This window comes from Molothrus aeneus, chromosome Z (assembly GCF_037042795.1).
Source record: "Molothrus aeneus isolate 106 chromosome Z, BPBGC_Maene_1.0, whole genome shotgun sequence".
NCBI lineage: Eukaryota > Metazoa > Chordata > Aves > Passeriformes > Icteridae > Molothrus > Molothrus aeneus.
In genome coordinates, this window is record NC_089680.1 from 44593366 (window position 1) to 44614200 (window position 20835).

Genomic DNA, 20835 nt, shown 5'->3' on the forward strand with positions numbered 1-20835 from the left:
AACCAAAACGCCTATTCTGCCCTAGAATAAAGCTGACACTACAACATACTGGTATATAGACAGGGAATATCCTCTGTGGTCCTACTACGTAAGACATTTCAGTGGATATCTTTCTGTGCTACCTTTTTAGGTGTGCAAAGACCAGGAATAATGTGCTACTAAAAATGCTTGAAAACAGTACTCTCTTTTCAAATCCAGCTGGAAGAAATAAATTTGCCATTTTCTTTTAAATGTAAGGAAAGAAAATCCTGAAGAAAGGTATTCACTGACTGCTAGATAAAACATTCTAACCTCTCACCTACGGGATTTAAAGTTTTTAAAATTCATAATTGAGTACATCAGAGGCACAGCAAGTCCCATCTGTCTCAGCTTGAAATGACTAAGTCCTTAACAAATGAAGGAACTAAATAACATGTGACTTTCATCAGTGATAGCAACCAAACATAAATAAATTTAACAAGAAGGAAGAAAGGTTTCTTCTTTAATTCAAAGCATAAACGATTATGATGCTTTTAGATACAGAGCAGAAATACTGTGAAAAAAAATCAGCAACAAAGTCCAAAAATTGTGCATGAATTTTATTACTTTGTTTCCTGAGCTAGATTTACAACACAACATGCAGATGCATTTAACAATGTACTTAACTATACAATCTGCACTTGTGACAGCTGTGCAACAAAAGTAGCAATTGAATTTCCAGTTTTAGTAACTTCAAAAAATAAAAGAATCTTCAGTAAACAAAAGCTCCTCTGTTAGTAGTGTCAGTGTCTAGTTTCCAGTGCTTATCAAGCTGAAAGGATTAATTTCAGCAGTTGATTTAAAGGTCTTATATTTTGACACAACTTCTACATTAGAAGTTTTGGCAGTGTTTATTACACTTCTTTCACTATTTACCCGTGAGAGTAACAACTTAAGCACATTCAGGCTCTAATGTCTTGATTGAAAACACAGAAGGGAACAGTAGTGGTAGAATGACAAACTCAGCACAAGTAACTTATGTAATTCTGACAAGTTCCTTTGATGAATCACCCAGCTTACTGCAAGAGTTCTACATGCATGTACAGCAAAAAGATGGCTGCACAAAATGTCAGTTCTTTTGCAACCCGGTAACACTGATGATGCAAACTCACAAAAATGGTGCGCAGATGGGGCTCTATTTCACATCTTTTAGAGTTTCTAAACATTTGATAGAGAATCTTTGTCTTTCAGGAAACGTATTGGAATTTTGGGCATCTAAATAAAGAAATTTCTTTTAAAATCTGAGTATTAGACATTTCAGGAAAACTGTGACTCCAACTTCTAACTTTTCTGCCACACTGCATGAAAGTAATACTAAAACACTATCTTGAAAATAGAAACCTATTTACAAAGGAGAGCTATAAACAAGGTAAGCAATAAAGCAGCCATGGCTTCTCCAGTCAATGCAGCTCTTTCCCTTTTCCAGTGAAGACTGAGTAATGACTTTATGCTGAAACATGACACAAAGAAATTCCTAAACTTGTCCAAAAAGAGCAGAGATACAACAATGTGCACTACAGATATACCTCTGATTTCTGGGTAAAAAAAAAGTCTGGATTCACCTGACACTGCACTGCTCTATATGTTACTGAGAATGAAAGGTTGAGACATACCAATAGAAAATGTGTTTTGATTTTCAAGCTAAGTTGGAGTTATGCTAAGCTGAACTAAGAAGATATGTAAGCTTAATGACTAGAGTTAACTTACTAAAATGCTAATCATATTAGTTCATAGCCATGCACATCTCTAAATTAAGGATTATTAAATATATTAATGGTGATGTAAATGAAAAAAAATACTGTTTTCTCTTTTACCTCGGCTATCACCTTGATGTTCTTTGGAAGGGTCTAATACTTTAATCTGAATATTTTGTCAAGCATTGGAACAATCTGCCCAGAAAGTAGTGGAATCACCGTCCCTGGAAGAATTCCAAAAATGTGCAGATGCGGTACTTAGGAACAAGGTTTATAGGTGGACCTGGCAGTTCTGGGTTAATGGTTGGACTCAATGATCTTGAATGTCTTTTCCATTCTAAATGATTCTATGAGCCTCATGGAAACTGACAGTGCAACTACCAGTAGCAGTTTACACACAGAAGGACTGACAACTGCTGTGGAATGACACGAGTTTTCTGTTTTGCGTTTTGAAAGACCTCAGTTAGCTGACCACTGACCAGGATCACTGACCAGGATCACTGACCAGGATCAGTGACTCCACTGCAGGACAGTCCAGAAATACGTGATAAGAGTGTCCTGGCTGGCACTTACATGCACAAAGCTGCTTGAGTAACGATCTAATTCCCAAGTGCAACGTACTGCTATTTAAGCTGCAAATAATCAACGGTCTGCACTCAGAAATAGCACTTTGTAGTATATTAAAACTGCAAACATGCTTAAATGCTCTAAAGGAAGAAGGTAATAGTGTTAAAAGAGGCAGAAGAATAAAACTCATATTTAAGATTTGCACCACATACATAAGAACAACGGTTTTAAAAACTCTGAAACTCTTGGAAGGAACATTTTCTGCAACCTCCATGGTTCGTGAGGACATATATACTGTTTTCTGTGGAAACACTGAAAATACTGACACAGCAGGACAGAGAAAATCTGACACACACTTGAAAGAAGTTTCTGAGGAATAAAAATTAAAATGCTTCCTTTTACCATACACCAAAACATATCCACATTTATCCACCAAGCCAATATGGCCAAGGAATCTTAGTAACCTCTGGTAACATTTACAATTTAAAAAACACACAGAAGAGACCAATTAATTAAAATCATGCTTATATAGCTAAGCTGAAATTCCCTCTAAGAAGACCCTTACTGCCTGAGACACACCTCAATGTTACTGTGCTCCTGATGCCTCAGTCGATAGTGCTTGTCACCAGTTTGGGGGTCCCACTGACAGATCTCGTGCTCTGCAGGACTGCAATATCAGATGCAGGGAAGACTTTAAAATGTCATGAGCATGTCACGTTCTTGTACACTAGTGTAGAACGGCCTCCCAAAGATAAAGGAGTGTAGACCTGGTTTAATCTTCTCAGCCAAAGCCATTATTATGTTAAGATCGCCCTCTGCTGTCAAGTCAAGATCTATCTTTAAACTACGAAGAGACTTAAAAGGTTTTTTGCCTTTTTGCCTGCAAGGAAATAAAAACGCGTTTTAAAAAAGAGCAAACAAAGCTTCTCTAAATCTGCTTTCCATCATCTGTTCACTTACGTGTCATCCTCTATGTACTTTATTAAAGTTAAGGCTTTTCTGTGAAGGACTAGCAGAAATTGTGCAAGGAAAGTACTCCTTAGAGACAAGCCAGGCTTCAGGTGAAAGATCTGTTAAAAATTAAGAATATTAGGTAGATATGGAAATTCAAGAATCATTTCAAGAATCTGGAAAATAAAGAAACATTGCATACACACATAAGATATCCTTAATTATAACACAGCAGGCAAATAACGCCAGATTTGTACATAGACTGCATGCTTCCTATGTTTTCTATCTGCTCGGATACAATAAATGAATGGACAGTTATCTGAAATTATTCCCGGTCAGGCAGTTTTTTCAATACTGTAATTGTAGACACTGTTGCACAGCAATAGAAAATGTCCCTTGTTTTTCACACTTAAGTGGGGGTTTAGTTTTATAGCAGTATTTTTCTTTCTACTTATGTGGAGAAGAATCACAGCAGTAGTATGAAAAAAAGCTACCAAACCATTGAATGATATTTGTGTAATTATGTAATTAATGCATTTGTGTTAAATTATCTGTTCCTAGGGGTCAAAGTACTGAACTGTATTTCTTTTTTTTCTGAAAAAAGCAACAATTACCTGATCCAGGAAGGCTTTTACTAATGTATCTCTATGCACGATATCTTGAAAGACATTTCTATGGAAAAGAAAACAAACGAACATGTGAGTTATTGCTAGTAAGGGATATTAACCTTCTAAGAGTTGAACACAGGAGTAGCATTACTGTTGATAGTCAGGTTGAAATTAAAAGTGAATTTAAAATTGTAGTAAATTACAATTCTGGTATTTTTAAAGATAACAGAGAATTTTAAAGCACTCAGATGAAATTAACGAAATCTAGAAATGCCACTGGTCTCTGTCAAATACACTTATCTCTATTATACCCCCAATTACAACAGGCAATAAAATTAACATGACATGGTCAGAATTATCACTAAAAATTAATTTCAATAGTATTTGATATAACCAAACTACTGAAGGACCTGGTCTATTCTGCCACAACAAGTGTAAATTCCAGAACTGAAGAAGTTTTTTGCTTTTAAGAAGCTCCATGTACTTTATTAGCAAGTAGGTTCTGTACTCTACACTCTTACCACAAATCAAGTAACTTTGATGTGAGAATACATACAAATCAGGTGTGAAACTCTCATCTGTGTGGATAATACGATCTTGAGTCATTTCTTCATCTGAATTAGCTCTCCAAAATGCTGTCAGTTCAGATCTCATGTATCGTCGTTGGTTATAGATGTGTTCATGACAAGGGGGCATCTGCTTCACTGTATTGACATCCACATCTATATGTGTAGTAGGGTATGGGGCATACATTACTTGACGGAAAGGCAACACAAAGCTTCCTGTTGCATCCTGTTTTAGTGGAAAAAAAACCCTATTTTAGTTAAAAACACAAACCTGTACTGGGACAAAACATATTAAAATATCATGCCTACATTTTATAACCCATTTGTTCATATGCATTTTGTTTGGAAGAACTGGTGGCTGTATTGCCATAGTAAGTCCTTAATAATGGATGATTTCCTTAACAAAAAGGTGAAAACAGGTACTGAGGTGACCTGTGTATTAGAGTATTGCATCACCTGGTTTGTGAGCCCATTAGCATTACAGTCTTGTAATTATCTGGTAAGTTCAGACTGCTTGCTAGAGCAAGAAGCATTATTTTTCTAGTCATCTCCACCCATTGCTACAGACTGTTTAAAATACTTGGAAACTCCAGGCCTGATATGACTGTTCTTCCTTGGTTTTGTTAAAACACAAAAACTTAAATTACTTTTGGAATTCTAGCCCCAAGCAGACAAGAGCGTGTTATTATTGTACCTCAAAGTACAGGAACAATCTTGAACAATCCTCAAGAAACAGATGTGTCATAGAAAAGACTGGCTTGGAATTTTAACATGAAGATAATTACAAGGAGAGTTACAATGCCAGAAAAAATGACATCATGGGACAATGACACGTTTTTGAACGTGAATGTCTGTATGTGTGTGCATATCATATGCAAAAACATACATTGAAGAATGTTCTTAAACTACAGAAGAACAGAACTTTCCTAAGCATACTTACTTTGAGTAAGCCTTGAACAAAAAGTCCTGACTCATATTTGAAAGAGGACTCACTTCTACAGAGTCTGGAACACTTCCGCTCAGATGGTGTGAGAAAGAGGCACAATGTTCTCACAATCTGCATTAAAAAGAATAGTTTTGAAAAACAGGAAAATGTAAGGACTAGACTAGACTATTGAAATGCCTTGTACTGGGCATTTCAAATTATGAACAAAAGAATTCACCACGTTTACTAGAAAAGCCAAAACTTAATAACGGGCCACAGAACAGTGACATGCTTACTTTTACTTATTTTTTAGTTACTGGCACTGTAAGCCATACTACTCCAACTTCTTGTCAAATTATGAAAAAAATCCTACACATTCTTGCAACCAAGTTTGTTTTTTACCCAATTATGTAGAACAAATCACTTATTTTCTTCTACATCTTTCTTTTAATAAACATGAGTTACTGTGGTTACTTTCCTAGCCTTTCAGGCCTCTTATTTTTTGTTCATTCTATATTGAAATAGCAGTTATTGTCTCAAATCAGGCACAGTCAATTTTGTAAATAAGCACTGATGCTTATTTCCTCAGTAATTTCCTTAAACTCTCTACTACAATGAACACAGGTACTTCATCACCCATCTTCAATCTTCTGAGCTGAAAAAGCTACGAGTTATCACTCCAAATACAACATATATTCCATTCCACTCATCTCTTAGTCTTAACCTGTGGTGTCTTATCTGTGTCTGTAAGATATTTGAAAAGACTCTGTCCTTGTACAATGTGTTTCTGCAGTACCTAAAACAATGACAACATAATTTGTGACTGACACTTTTTGTCACAATACGCCACAAGTGTTTTTTTCCTTTGAGGCAAGCTGAAATATGCTATTAAGAAAGCAGTTACTTCAGAAGAGTTGTACCATGACACAAGGAGCATGCTGCTGATAAGAACATGTGTAGAATTAATTTATGGAATTTACCCTCGATGTCTTGAGGCTCACATTCTTTTACACTGTTTTTTCCCTATACTGTCTAGCTTATTGATATATTACTTTACATATTCATAACCATTTAGACATTAGGTCCTTTTTATTAACTATTTAATGATCCATAAGTGTTTTATAACCACTTAAGCTTCTAACATTTCCTCTTGTATTATATATAGCATATGTGTGTACACAGATAGCATGATAGCATTTCTCGTAAACATGTAACATGTCCAGTAACTTAACTGTGTGTAAATCTTAAATTTCTGAAACAATACATATTAACTATGGCTAGCTGTGATTGCAGCTGAGATCTGAGAATTTTCTTTTCTCTCATTTGCCTGTTGCTTGTGGGCATCTGCATTTACTGTTGATTTCATCAGAGGTCCTTTATCATTGCTGGTAATACACATGAAACAATGCATTCCCTTTGCCCCAATTTTTATAAAGCATAATGAACTGTTTATTTCAAAACATAGGTACCTTTAAATTTTAAAAAACCCAACTTTTATACTTCATTAAGGCAAGAAGTTCTTTATGCTATAAAATAGTATAATGGGCTTCTTGTATATAGCATGCTATACATATATAGCATGTATAGTCTACAACTAAAATACAATTTATTCAGCAGGCCCACTGTTCATAATGTTTTTATTTCACATTGAAGAAATAGACACGTGTTCCACAAAACACAAGCAGCTCATGACACAGAAGCCTGATTACTGCCCAGTGCAGGAGAAATTATGGAGACACTAATTGTTTAAGAGCATACAGACAATACCCAATGACATGGGTATTGTCTGTATACTCACCACTACCAGTGTTCACCAGAGCTCAGTTCTAGGCTTGATCATATTCAACATCTTTACTGATGATCTGGATGTGGGGATTGAGTGCACCCTCAGTCAGTCTGCAGATGACACCAAGCTGGGCAGGAGTGTTGATCTGCTCAAGGAAGGCTCTGCAGAGAGACTTGATCAGACAGACTTGATCAATGGGCCAAGGACAAACTGCATGAGGTGCAAAAAGGCCAAGTGCTAGGTTCTGCCCTTGGGTTACAACAACCCCATGCAGCACTACAGGCTGGGGACAGCGTCACTCAAGAGCTGTTCAGAAGAAAGGGACCTGGGGGTGCTGGTTGACAGCCCGATTTAAATGAGCCAGCAGTGTGCCCAGGCAATGATGAAGGCCAACAGCATCCTGGCCAGTATCCCAGCAGGACCAGGGCAGTGCTTGTACCCAGTTCTCATAAGGCCACAGCTCAAATGCTGTCTTTACTTCTGGGCCTCTCGCTTCAAAAAGCACATTGAAGTGCTGGACTGCTAGAATGTGTCCAGAGAAGGGCAACAAGGAAAGGATCAGAAAACATGTCTGAGGGGGAATGGCTATTTAGTCTTGAAAAAAGGAGACTCAGGTGATCTTATCACTCTCTACAGCTCCCTGAAAGGAGGGTGCAGTGAGGTGAGGACTACTCTCTCCTATGTCTCCAGTCTCTGCTGTGCCTGCAGTGAAAGGACAAGAGGAAATGGTCTTAAAATGAGACAGGGGAGACTCGGATTAATTATTATAAAAGAAATTTCCACTGTTAGCTGTCAGGCACTGGAATAGGTTTCCCAGGGAGGTGGTGGAGACCCCATAGCTGGACATGTTTAAGAGGTGTCTTAAATCTGGTGCTGGTTGAGTGGTTTAGGGGCTACAGTGGCAGTGCCAGGTGGATGGTTGGACTGGATGACCTAAAGGTCTCTTCCAAGTTTGATCATTCTGTGATTCTATGACATAGCTGAAATGGACAAGCCAGTTAGGTCTCTTCTATTTGTGTATTTTAGCTAAAAAATCTGATTTTAAAAGCTCAGACTCATTTACTACTCATTTATGTATTGTATCAGTTAAATACATTGGTTTTCTTATAGTTGTCAGAATACAACTGAAAGGCAATTTTCTGGCAGAATTCTCTTCTGTTAGACCAGTCAACTGAAGATAGCCAGACAATAATACTCCTTCCTTCTTCAGCCTCAAGAATGTTTATAGATTAACTTTGTTCCAAGTAACGCTCCTAATAATCAGCATTTAAATTCAGTTTATTAGAAACTATGTTACCTTATTAACTTTTTCTGCACTGCTTCCTACAACTACAGAACAACCACAGGTCTGCAGGTGTGAACTAATTGCACTGCAAGTAAAAACAGACATAGGTTAATACATTTAATCAGATTTTTTAAATGAAACAATTGTCACCTTCACAAGAAGAGAAGTGTTTCAATTATAAATATAGCCTACATGTCCATAACTATAGGACTTTAAACAGCAGCATAGGTTACTGCTGAAATCCAAAAGTTCAATGGTTTCTTCAGTATTGGAAGCACATGTGATGGTGTATAAATAGATGGCACCAAGCATTACATATATGAATGCAGTTATGCAGGAGATACAATGAAATGTAACAGAACATCAATTAAAACCTATTAAATACACTATCCCACAGGAAGAGGCCAAGTTGCTCTCAAGTTCAACTATTTCCACTTAAAAATTAAAACCAGGGGTAAAAGAGAAATACACAACTCAACAATAAGCATGCTATATGCCATACCATTAAGGACTCTTATTTAGACTTTACGCACAACCCAGGTTTTTTGCTATTTAAAAAAACGCAAGACTTTGACTTAAAGTCTTATAAAATTAGATGTAGGTATCAAAGAAAAACATGTATTTAATAGCAATTCTATTATCAAACCAATAATCCTGTGACAACAAAGTCTTCAGAGATGCAGCTATTAGCCCAGAATCATTCTTTCAAAATGACAGAAACTTTATAACATTTTATTGACAAAAATCTCAAAAAGCCAAATATATGTCATTTTTCCCCCTCTTATAAAGAAATCTATTCCAATCCAATGTCACATGCACATGCAGATAGATATATTTAGATGCATACACAAGTTTAAATCATTTTACTACAGCATAAATCAAAACTGAATTTCATACTTGAGGAGAAAGCCTTCATGGCAACTATCCCCAATGTCATCATCATTTAGCACTGTGTCACTTATCTGAAATGCAAGTAAATATAAACAAAAGTTAGACAAGAATCTGATCACCTTCCAATTAATTGATTTTCGCTTTGCTACATGGGAACTGTTTGGAAACTATTTAAGTTAACTTGTAAGGCTTCCCTAAAAAGCATAATCTTAAGAAGACCTGTCTTCATACAAAGCATTTTGAAAATGAGAAAGTCACTTGATTATTCAATCTCCACCAGTCACAAGTCAGGTTTCTCCTAGTGTATTTTTTTTCTGTAAAAAATATCCAGAATACTTTAGATTAGTGCATGTCATATCACTTCTACTTCTTCCATGAGAACACTATAATGTGCTGAAACAGGTATCCACATCAAATCCATTAATCTGCCCATTCATTTTGGTTTGCATCAAACTGCCTCTCCATTCGTACAATGACATCATTCTATGCAGTCAATTTAGCTAAGTGATGACAACAAAAAATATTGTCATGCATTACACCACTTAGGAGAACTTGATGTGAAGCAACTGAAGTGTACAAGAATTTAGGAAAATGGGCATTTTCTCTGGCAAAGTGAGTACCAAAGTAAAGGCCCAAAGCTATGTTTTATCCAGAGGAAGAAAGTCACTTTTCAAAAATTCAGGATAAAAATAAAACAAGAACTTACATCTATTTCTTCTGGAACACTGTGTGATTTCATAGATGAAAGGAGTTCCATTACAGGAATTACTTCTCCTGTCAGCATTGGAATGATGCTCTGACCCTGAACAATAAATAAGATGCTTGAAGTAAAAGCACATTGGGTAGTATCAGAAGTTACTACTAACATGAACTTGCAGTATTACATGCAAAACATCCTAACTTCCGACTGCTCGGAAGGGTAGTATGAGCAGAAATTGATGCATAGACTTCTTGGGCTTTGCTCATCAATAATTATAAACTGGAAAAATATATTTGGCTTCTCAACGTCACATCTAAAATGTGTATCTGGGTCTCATGGTAATTTTCAGCATCATTTTTGATTGGCCTAGACAACAAGTATTTGATGTGAGATAATTTGATCATACTATGTTACATGCAATCACTGTCAAGCATTTTACATTCAAGTCTGATCTTGTAACAATGACTGGAAAACAAAACCAGGCATATTACTCATTAACATACAAAAATACTTTCCTGACTATCTATCACAAGAAAAGGAAGCCACAGTCTCATATTTAGAGTTTCAGAAATCAAATTCTTTTCATAGTCTCATCCATTAAATCTCCAAGAACATTTCAACGTCGCAGAGTCCATATGTCTCCATAATTCTGAACCTAACCTAATAGAAAAACAAGCTTGATAGGAGGCTGACACGACTCTATGGAAGCTGCTACCTTCACAGAGCTTCAAGTTCAAGTTAATCAGTTTCCTTTTCTGAAATTTAATATGTAGCATTGTGTGTCCTGTATGGGTTTATTGTAAAGTTGGTTATTTTTCAGAAGTTAAGAATTTGGTTTGACTCTCGGTTCCCTCCATGTTCTCCCTCATAATGGTTCGCTCCTTCCACCAGTTACCTGTCCATCATTGTAACCAACCCCTTTCATTTCTAGAAATTTCTATGTCAATCTTCCCTTACCTAACGTATGATTTGTCCCCTGAGCCTTTTCCCTCCCCTGGGCCATTCCTATTGGTTCAGTTGTGTCCTTCGCTCCTCCCCTGGGCTTCGTTCATTGGTCCCTCGTGTCTCCTTCCGTTACACCCTTCCCCTTTATAAGTGCCTCCCTAAAGGTTTTTCTTTGACACTGTTACTGGCCTCGCCTGGGTCAGTAAAGCACCTTGCACCCATAGGTGTGTACACTCCTTCCTTCCTTCGCCTCAGTGCTTCGCAGTCCTGCTCTCGCCTGCGTCACCACGCCGCAGACAGAGCCACTACTCAGAGTTCTCGTAGAGAACCTGGGAGTGGCGGGATTCGTAGTCTCCACCGGTCACTCCGGGAGCGGCTAGCCAGCACCCGTCAGCTCCAGTGGCCGCGGGACAAGACTGCAGTTGGCGCGCCACCACAGGGCAGCTCCGCCTGAACCCGTCAACTTTGGCGCCGAACGTGACGCGGCTTTGAAGACATTGCCGGTGCGATGCGGCTTTAAAGGCGTAGCGGCTCGGAAGCAGCCGCCTGACGGTGCTGGATCTGTCCTGTAGGCATCGCCCTTTGGAATTACCGTTCCTGGCAGCACCAACACCTCCGCGTGAGCACGCTGATTTTTGTCTGGTGGTGCTCCTGGGGGAACGAGGGCGCACTCCCATCTTGCAGCGTGCAGATAAAGGAGCGCCTTCCTGGACTGGGGACTGCTCCTGCTGTTTTTTTCCCCGAAGTCAGCGGTCTGGTGAGTTTTCCCCTGGTGGTGTTGGGACGGACCCGGCCGGGGGGGCTCCCTTTAGGTGATTGTTAATCCCAGGGGAGGGGACACGCGTGAGCAGTTGCCGCTGCGGCTTTTGGGACCCTTTTCAAAGTTTTAAGTTTTCCGTTTCCAGCAGCAAGTGGGTGGAAGTGTTCTGAGTTGGCAGCATGGGTAATAGGCTGTCGACTCAGCAGAAGGAGGTATATTTCCAAGTTGTGGGATTCCTGCGGGAGGGGGGTGAAAGGTTTTCTAAAGGGTTGATTAAAAGCTTTGTGCAATGGATGTTTTCTAAGTTCCCGCAGTTGACTGCTAGAGAGGTCAAAGATGAAAGTTTCTGGAAGGCAGTAGGTTGCGAGCTAACTGAAAGTACCAAGAAAAGCAATCCTACTGTCAGGGAAGGGTATATGCGGCTGTTTCTTTTAATTATTGAAGTTGTAAAAGATAATGCTGCGATTCGCGAACGGGAGTAATATTCTTCACAAATTTCTACTTTATCCCTAAAGCGATGAAATATAATTTCCTTTAATTTGATCACAGCTTCCAACTGCTCTAAGACATTTGATCACAGTTTCTGAAGATAAAGCTTCCATTTCTGAAGTTATATCTTCAGAAACTTTGCCTAGTGTGCATGTCACATTATTAGCCAGTATAATGCATCCTCCCGGATCCCAAAAATAAGAAGCAACATCTACTTCTACAGTAATAAGAGGCAGTCAAATGGTTTTGCAATGGTGTGCCATATGCATCCACCAGATGGCCCTTACCTGATCTTCCATTCTTTCTGTGCCTTCCAAGACAATCTTCTGGAAATGTTCTTGCCTCTCCTGCAAGAGAAGCAGATAAATATAAACTCTCTGGCATTTGTTCATGTATATATGCACACACCAGCCACTCAGTTTCTTCGCTGTGGAGTCAGGCTTCTTACATTCAAATTTTGATGTTCAAGTACTTTTTCTTTTACAGAGTTGACTTTAGGAAGAAATGATGTCACGCAACACAGATCAACGCTCCCTAGTCTCCCCTCCACTGCACATCTCCCATGTTTGGGCAGGAAAGGAAGGATTTGATGACAATGTCAAAACATTTTTGTCATTACAGATCAAGAAAATGCCAGATGAGAGATGATTATGGTGAAGAATGAGATGAGATTATGGTGAAGAATTCCACTTTATGTATGGATTTTCATTTTCAAATGAATATAGCATAGATTGAGGATTCCTGACATAACAGGAGAAAAATAAGATCTTCAGAATGAGAAAAATTATTTGACTGGGGAGGGTAGGAAACAAAAGACTTTTTTTTCCCACCTCTTGAGGCACTTACAGGTCTTCAAAACATTGTTTTATAACCAAGTACAGGAGACACAAAACCTCAGAGTACACAAAACAATGTACAAGAGGCTGAACAATGTACAAAAGCTCTGAATACAGGCTCATCAGCAGCTGAATAGCAAACTGCATTTAAAATGAACTTAAAATGGAATGAAATTATTATTCACGAAGAGGATTTGGCATTAATCGCTGGAGCATCAATACAAGTCAGAAAAAATTGCAGATGCTGGGAGAACTAATATTTTTTGCTAGATGCTGACAGGATATTGCATTTTTATTGGTTAATCATTGGTTTCCTGTGACTGACCTACTCAGAGTTAATCACCTTCAAGTGAGAAAAGAGTTGGCGAGAGATTTTTTTGATCAGATGAATAGGGAATAAGCTACAGCAGTTTGCCCTTAAACAGCAATAACCCTTTTCTAACCATCTAAAAGAAGCATCAGTGAAAACAATACTGGAACAAGGCAGATTCCTTCAGGGCACCTCCACCCTTCAGTCAGAGAAAGAAGACATTCTTGACAATCATTTTAAAAAACTCAGTCTTCTTGAAGATAAGGCTGAACAAATGGTGTACGCCACTTCTTTTCAAAAATATAACTGTTGAAAAACATACAAAGCATAAACCGGAGTAGGTGAATGCGGTTTTTAATCCCATATTGACAACTTGCTCACAGTTGCCTGTCTTTCTTTGCCAGTCTGAACACTGCTCCATGTTTCTCCTAATTCTTGAGTTCAAAAGGCTCTTTTCATCTCAAGTCTAGCTGGAAATGTTGTCTGACTCTACACAGAAGTAATGAGAGCTAATATTCACAACTATTAAAACATCCAGAACAGATCCAGATAGGACTTGATTATATTTTTTATTTGCTGTATGTAACCATAGCTGCTAAAATGACTCAAAATGCAAACTACAGAATGAAGCTGTTTTAATTTTTTATCATAGTTACAATTATTCTACAAATCATGTCTAAATTTTAATCTAACTTTTCCAAGCAGTTTTCTCTTTTCTGAATTAGACGGAAAAACTGCAAATATATGCAGGGATCTGTGCTCTCTCTTAAAAAAAAAAAAAAATTCTGTTTCAGAATTCATGATGTATTGCTGTCTCAGCTAATTCACCTGGCCTACCTGCTTAAAGTAAAAAAAATCATTCTCAATGCTGCTTGAAGGTCACTTCTACTGTGAAAACATACTGGTATGGAGCAATATAAAAAGTGAGAAAATGTATTACAGCTAAAATTTATGGATAATTCTTATTTGACCACTCTCATTAGAACTCAGTGCAGACGACACTAAATGAAAGAAGCAATGTAATCAGGAACATAAGACAGCATTCACTTATATTAAAACCACTAACATCTAACAGGGTTTTAAAAGACTAGATAAGGAATTAAATGTATGTGTTTTTACTATATTTAGAAAGAACTTTATGTGCTATCCTTCCTCTAAAAAATAAGCCCCAGAAACTAGGAAAAGCCAGTGTTTCAGAAAGCACTACCAGCCATCATCAGGCAATACAGCAAAAGGAAACACCACCACAAAAATAATATCAGTTTGTTATTTCTGTAATTAGTTCTGATAAGAGCACTCAAAGAGTAAGTTTAAAGTATGTTGACTACAAGCCTCAGAACAGAAGATACCAGACAAATGTACATCACCATATTCATTACAGCTGATGGGCCCTGTACTGCTCTAAGACAGCTTGGACTCCATAAAGAAGACAAAAATTTTAAATTTTACCATTAGAGTTCTATTTAGTTTAAAGAAAAACGCATAAAAGATTTCACTTAATAAGGAAATATCGATGATTGATCCAAAGGTCAGAGTTTCACCACTTAAGAAAACTTAGCATGTCTTCATTTTAAAGTTTCAGGAGTAAAAATATTTGGACTAAAGCAGATGAATAGCAGATGAATTTTTGTAGATCTCCCTTTAGTTCTACAAAGTTTAAGTCCTGACAAACTGTTAACACCTTCTTTTTTTAAAATAAACATGTGACAGGAATGGGAAGATTAACTGCATCAGTTCCCTTTTCTGGACCTCAACAAGGAAAACAACGATTTGAAACACAGTAAATTTACAATTATACCTAATTTGAATACATAAATTAACACAATTAAAAGCAACAATTAATATGAAATTCAGAGAGATAAATAACTGTATAGGAAACCTCTTTCAACTACACAGTTTTGTAGAGGCAATATAGTATCAACAGGATAATCCCAGTTAAAAATCCCAGCCTTGAATTTGCTGATTTATAATCTCACAACCTTTAACCATCAAAACTGTACAGAGACCAGCCTTTTCTGAGTTTGTCTCTCTGGACTCCACATAACAGACGTCACAGCATCTCATTTTTTGCTACTGCACTAAGACAACCTAACAATTATTTTAAGCAATGAACAAAAAACTTACCTTATGCATCCATATCCTTCCTTTCCTTATAATATGTGTTAACCTATCCACACACACTCTGTGAAGGGGCAGGTAGAAACCAAGTTCACTTTGCGGAAGTATAATTGACAGTCCGTATGTGCTTCTGTCTCCGTTCCAGTTTCCATCAAAGATTAATGACACAATGATTACTCTTTTTTCGGCCAAAACAAAGAACTTCACATCTATTGCACCACTTTCTGCATTCCGAAGTATTTCTCCATTCAGGGTGTGGTTAGCAAGAAAAGTTATTTCACCGTCACTGAGAAGTACCTGTTCTGTCTTTGGAGCCCAAATGTGCCGGACTCGGGGGCCAAGAATATTGTCCCAGTAAGCAAAAGTGGCAGCTAATAATGGTGACTCGCCATTCAAAGAGATCTCTGTCTTAGCAATTGCAGGAGATGGTGGTGGACAAAGAGCTGACATGCCTGTTTCCTTTCTCTTGTCTAACTAAAATGCTTACATTACCTAAAAAAAAAAAAAAAGAAAAAAATTACAGGGGGAAAAAAAGTTAGAGCAGTTGTCATAATTATCTCATCTTTTTACACGGGCAAATAGTGTTAGGACTTGTTTTAAATCAAGACAGAAAATATTTAGATTAGATGTTAGGAAGTAGTTCTTTACTGTGACGGTGGCGATACACTGGAAAAAGTTGCCCAGAGAAGTGGATGCCCACTCCCTGGCAATGCTCAAGGCCAGGCTGGATGGAGCACTGAGCAACACTAGTGGGATGGCATGCCTGCCCAGAGCTGGGGGCCTTGGAACTACATCCTATCTTTAAGGTCCCTTCTAATCAAAGTCTTTCCACAATTCTTTCCAAATGACACTTTCAAGAACAATCTGGCTTCTTCACCCGAGATTTCATCATAGACTTCATTCAGAAAGGAAGTTTGTGTATATACATATGTATGTTTCACATAAAAAAGTGGCATACTTTACAATCATTAGTCAGACCTCAAATGCCCTTTACTCACTAGAGAAGTATGATGAACCTGCACAACGTACAGCTTGTGTACGAAAACTGACACAATAAATGTATCCTTTACATCCTATGCAGGGTGTTATGACACAAGCACTCAGCAATTTATAGAATATAGTGCCGAACAACTTCTTGTGTGGACACAACCCCTGAATATCTTCCCTAGCTGTTTCCACCAACTCTACAGCTTCCCCATTCTGATAAAGCTGCAGAAGCTAACAGAAAGTTCCATCTTCCCTAAAAGTTAGGCTAAAGTCACAGGACGATATGAAATCAAAAACGTTTGCCAACAAATTCAACCAAGGACAGAAAACTTTAACAGCTAGAACCCACCCATATTGAGGAAAACCTCTCATGAGCAGTTGGCAGCTTTCCTCTCCTTTCTGCCTGCAGCACTCCAGATGACAAGCAGCAGGGAATCCCACCAACGGAGCAGGAACACACACCTCACTACCACAGCTTAACTCGGCAGAACTCTGTATCTGAAGTTCTTTTTTATTATCTCCTTACAGGAGAAGTGTAAAATCTCTTTCGCTCCGGCTTCTTCTCAGGAGGCAGGCGGTGCCCCGCCCGAGGGGCAGCTGGGAAGTCAAGGCCATCTGACTTGGCTATCTGACACCCTGACTTGACGATTTTCAGGAAGACACGGCGCCAGCCACCCCAACTGACCCCTTGCACCCACGGGCTGACCAGAGGCTCGCTTTCACCACCGCCTCTCCACTGCGGCCACTGCCACCTCGGCGGCTGCGGCACCTCCGCGCTCCCGGCCCGGATCAGGCCCGTGTCGCACCGTGCGGATCTGGTCTGAACCTCTCGGGGAGGTGGCGGGGAGGCAGCTGCACGATGGCCTCGCTCCTTTCCCCGCAAAGCAGAGAGGCCGCTAACACCACCCCCGACGCTAACACAGCCCAGCCACCCCGGCCCCGCGCCCGCCTCACCTCGGCTCCGGCCGCTGCCCTGCGCCTGCGCCGCCCCGCCCCTACCGCACACCGCGGGCTCCGCAGGCGCGGCACCGCCCCGGGCCGGGGCAGCCGAGCCGATGTGACCGCCCCGGCCCGAGCTGCGGCGAGCTGTGCCGGTGTGACCGCCCCGGGTCGGGCCGTAGGAGGCTATGCCGGTGTGACTCCCCGGACAGGAGAAGCCGTGCCGCTCTTTCCCTGGCGGGGGAGGGGTGCCGGTGTGACTCCCCGGACAGGAGAAGCCGTGCCGCTCTTTCCCTGGCGGGGGAGTGTCTCACGTCTGGCGGGTCACAGTAGAAGGAAACAGGCCCAACCCAGCGCAATTTGTGGAGGAAGCCAAAAGGCGAAGCTGCATTGTGCTGGGAGCAACAGGCACAATTTATGGAGGGGCTTTTCGGCCTAAAAGAGGAAGTTGGTAATCACGGATTTGGGTTGGTAACCCAAAGATAGAGCAGGGCGAGTGGTGAAGGTGAGCGGGTTTGGTGTAGTGTTGCAGGTACGTGGTGGTATAGTCCTCTTACTTAATTAGCAGTCCTGTCCGGGCGCCTGCGGGAAGGCCGGAGAGTAACTCGTCATTAGGAATTGTAATGACAGGACAAGGAGAAATGGGTACAAATTAAAAGAGGGGAAATTTACATTAGATATTGGGAAGAAATGCTTTACTGTGAGGGTGGTGAGACATAGGAACAAGTTGCCCAGAGAACCTGTGGATGCACCATCCCTGGCAACGTTTAAAGCCAGATTGGATAAGGCCTTGAGCCACTGGTGCAGTGGGAGTTGTCCCTGGATGTGTGTGGGGGGTGGAACTGGGTGGTCTCTAAGGTGCCTTCCAACCCCTTAGTATTCTATGGTTCTATGATTGAAATAAACATAGACACATATTAGAGGCATTTATTTATTTACAGCCTAGAAAATAGGAGTATCCTGAAGTACCCTCAGGTTGTGTTGGGAAGTACCCTGGGGACTTGTGTCTTTGGCAGCTTGAACAGGCCCATACAGGAAGGTTTAATAGAACACAAGAGACCCGAAGTGGGATTTTTTTATTCATGCCCTCCAACTTTAATCACCAAAACCACTCACCTCAAAATTCACAGTTTCATTAGGGTTGGAAGGGACCTCTGGAGATGATCCTATCCAATCTCCCTGCTCAGGCAGGATCATCTAGAGCAGATTACACAGGAAGGTGTCCTGGTGGGTCTTGAATGTCACCAGAGACACTCCATGACCTCCCTGGGAAACCTGTAAAAATCTCTATAATGACAGACTATTGAATAGCATCACATTGAAAAATGTAGTCTTCAGCCAGCTAAAATTTGCCTTTTGGATTATTTTAATTAATGATTTAAAAAACATGCTGAACATGAAATTACTTACATCTGTTAGATTGTAATTTTAATTTCTGAGAAGCAAAGCTCCAATAAAAGGGAAAAAAAAGAGACAAAATTTTTGTAATCATTACAGGAAAGCTTGGAGGAATAATGGAATTAAAGTAGTTTGAAAAGTTAGTGCTATTTAATTTAATACAAAGATTGGATGTCAAACTGGGGCATTTCACTACTCATCTCTTGTCAAAATGGTAATCTATGCAGTTCATAAGAAAAAGGTTTTTGTCTTTAGTGTGAATTGATTATCATGCAGTTGTAGACACCAAGCTGTACAGTAAAAAAAAAATGCAACTGGTATTAAATCAGTAATGATACTGAATAAGTGGACTTCAGAAATGAAGATGTAAGGGTTGTCGTCATTTTGTAACTGGATTATCATGTAGCCTTTCATAAGGCACTTAGTATTCCTCTATCAGTTATCCCATTATAAACTGCCTTGTGAATTCTACATTTGAAGTCAAATCATCATGTTCTACCCAAAGGAACATAATCATAAATTACAAGTCCTTTATTTTTCTCTCAAAGTTATAGATGAGTCTCTGTAAGTGCTATGGTGATAGTGTTGGCAGTGTGAAATTTCTGTCTATCATAGCACTGTGGTTGTCCTTCACTGTTGAATACTTTCTTCTCATGGAGAAGACAGTAAGTCTCATTGCATATAATCTGAAGAGACTTAACAATATTTCTGCAGGTGCTTTTTGTGGACACATCAGGTAAGTGACAGGCTGCAGTGCAAGCAGTTATTTTTCCCCTGACAGAAAATACATGTGGCTATGAAACCTAATGCTGCACATTTGCACAGAAATTAGAGAGTATGCCACACAGAGAAGATGAAAACAAGCTCAGACACTGAGCTCAAGTGAAAACACAATTTTATTTTTGTTTTTAGTATGGCAAGATGAATCATCATTATGACTTAATGCTTTAGAATAAGGGAGAATAAGGGAGTTCATAGGCAAAAAGTGAAAGAAATAAAATATAGTGGAATTCAGTTGCTCAGCCTGGTGGAGTAAGGTCAGGGAAACATGGTGCTACCTAGCTGCCCTGCTTCAGTGAAACCATGCATGCACTCAGACAGTGCAGGCTTGCATCACTTCATAAAACTGATGTTGAAAAAAACTAATTTTACTGTAATGAAATTATTTTTCAGGCAGAGCAGATTGGCAAAAAATTTATGTCCAAGGTAGAAGAGAGCAAATGGGAATAGTTGGTTGAGGCTTCAAGAAACAGGGGCACTCAGTGGTAGTACAGGTATCAGTGCCGAGATTACATTTTATGTACATATAAGCAACATGCTGGCAGATTTTTGAGAAAACAAAGCTTGCACTGCCCTATCCCCAGCTATTCATTCTTATAAGAGGTGAATGATGGGCTTTTCCTCAGTACTTCTGGTTCATGGTTTAAGGCAGTTTTGTATCTATGTTAAAACCAGTAAAATGTGCTTGCACTCTCGCTGCACATTCATTGAGTCTCTTGTTGCTAGTTTTAACATGTTCTTAGAACTACTGGCTTTGGTATGTACTAGGACCCATGCAAATTAGAGGTTGACCTGAATATAAATTGATTACACAGTACTTCTGGTATTGATTCTAGCTGCCCCTCACCAGTTGTTTGTATCTGATGGTGCTATTCCAGATTGCTGTCATTATGTTAGTACTTTGCTGATCACAGAATGGGTCAGATTGGAAGGGACCTCAGTGGGTCACCTGGTTGAACCTCCCTGCTCAAGCAGGGTCGTCCCAAAGCACATGGCACAGGATTGTGTCCAGATGGTTCCTGAATATCTCCAGTGAGGAAGTATCCACAACCTCGGGACAACGTTTTCCAGTGCCATCGCTAAATGCACAAGCATGACAGTTTAGGGACCCATTAGTTACAGAAAGCAGCTTGAAATTACAGAGCCACTCAGTTGAAGTTAACAATTTTCAAACAGAATTTAAGGATACAGAATTTTGAAGTGCTGAGGTATTTCATTTTAAGAGAACTCCCTCTTCCCCTCCCCATGATTGTTACACACATGGAAAGAGTGATTTGATCCC

At 39.5% G+C, this 20835-nt stretch overlaps 1 protein-coding gene across 2 annotated transcripts; it reads right to left on the minus strand.

Annotated features, from left to right (window-relative positions):
• Positions 1–563: 563 nt before the first annotated feature.
• C9orf72 (C9orf72-SMCR8 complex subunit) lies at positions 564–17429 on the minus strand. Of its 2 annotated transcripts, none has more exons than XM_066569617.1 (11): positions 17391–17429; positions 15456–15941; positions 12473–12532; positions 9998–10093; positions 9298–9362; positions 8413–8485; positions 5345–5461; positions 4395–4630; positions 3845–3902; positions 3240–3349; positions 564–3159 (listed from the first exon to the last, which is right to left on the minus strand). In XM_066569617.1, exons 2-11 carry the CDS (start codon positions 15897–15899, stop codon positions 2973–2975), a joined length of 1446 nt encoding a protein of 481 aa, XP_066425714.1. In that variant the 5' UTR covers positions 15900–15941; positions 17391–17429; the 3' UTR covers positions 564–2972. The 2 variants fall into 2 exon arrangements, with proteins under 2 accessions (XP_066425714.1, XP_066425715.1); XM_066569618.1 differs by lacking the exon at positions 17391–17429 and adding an exon at positions 16786–17115.
• Positions 17430–20835: the final 3406 nt, after the last annotated feature.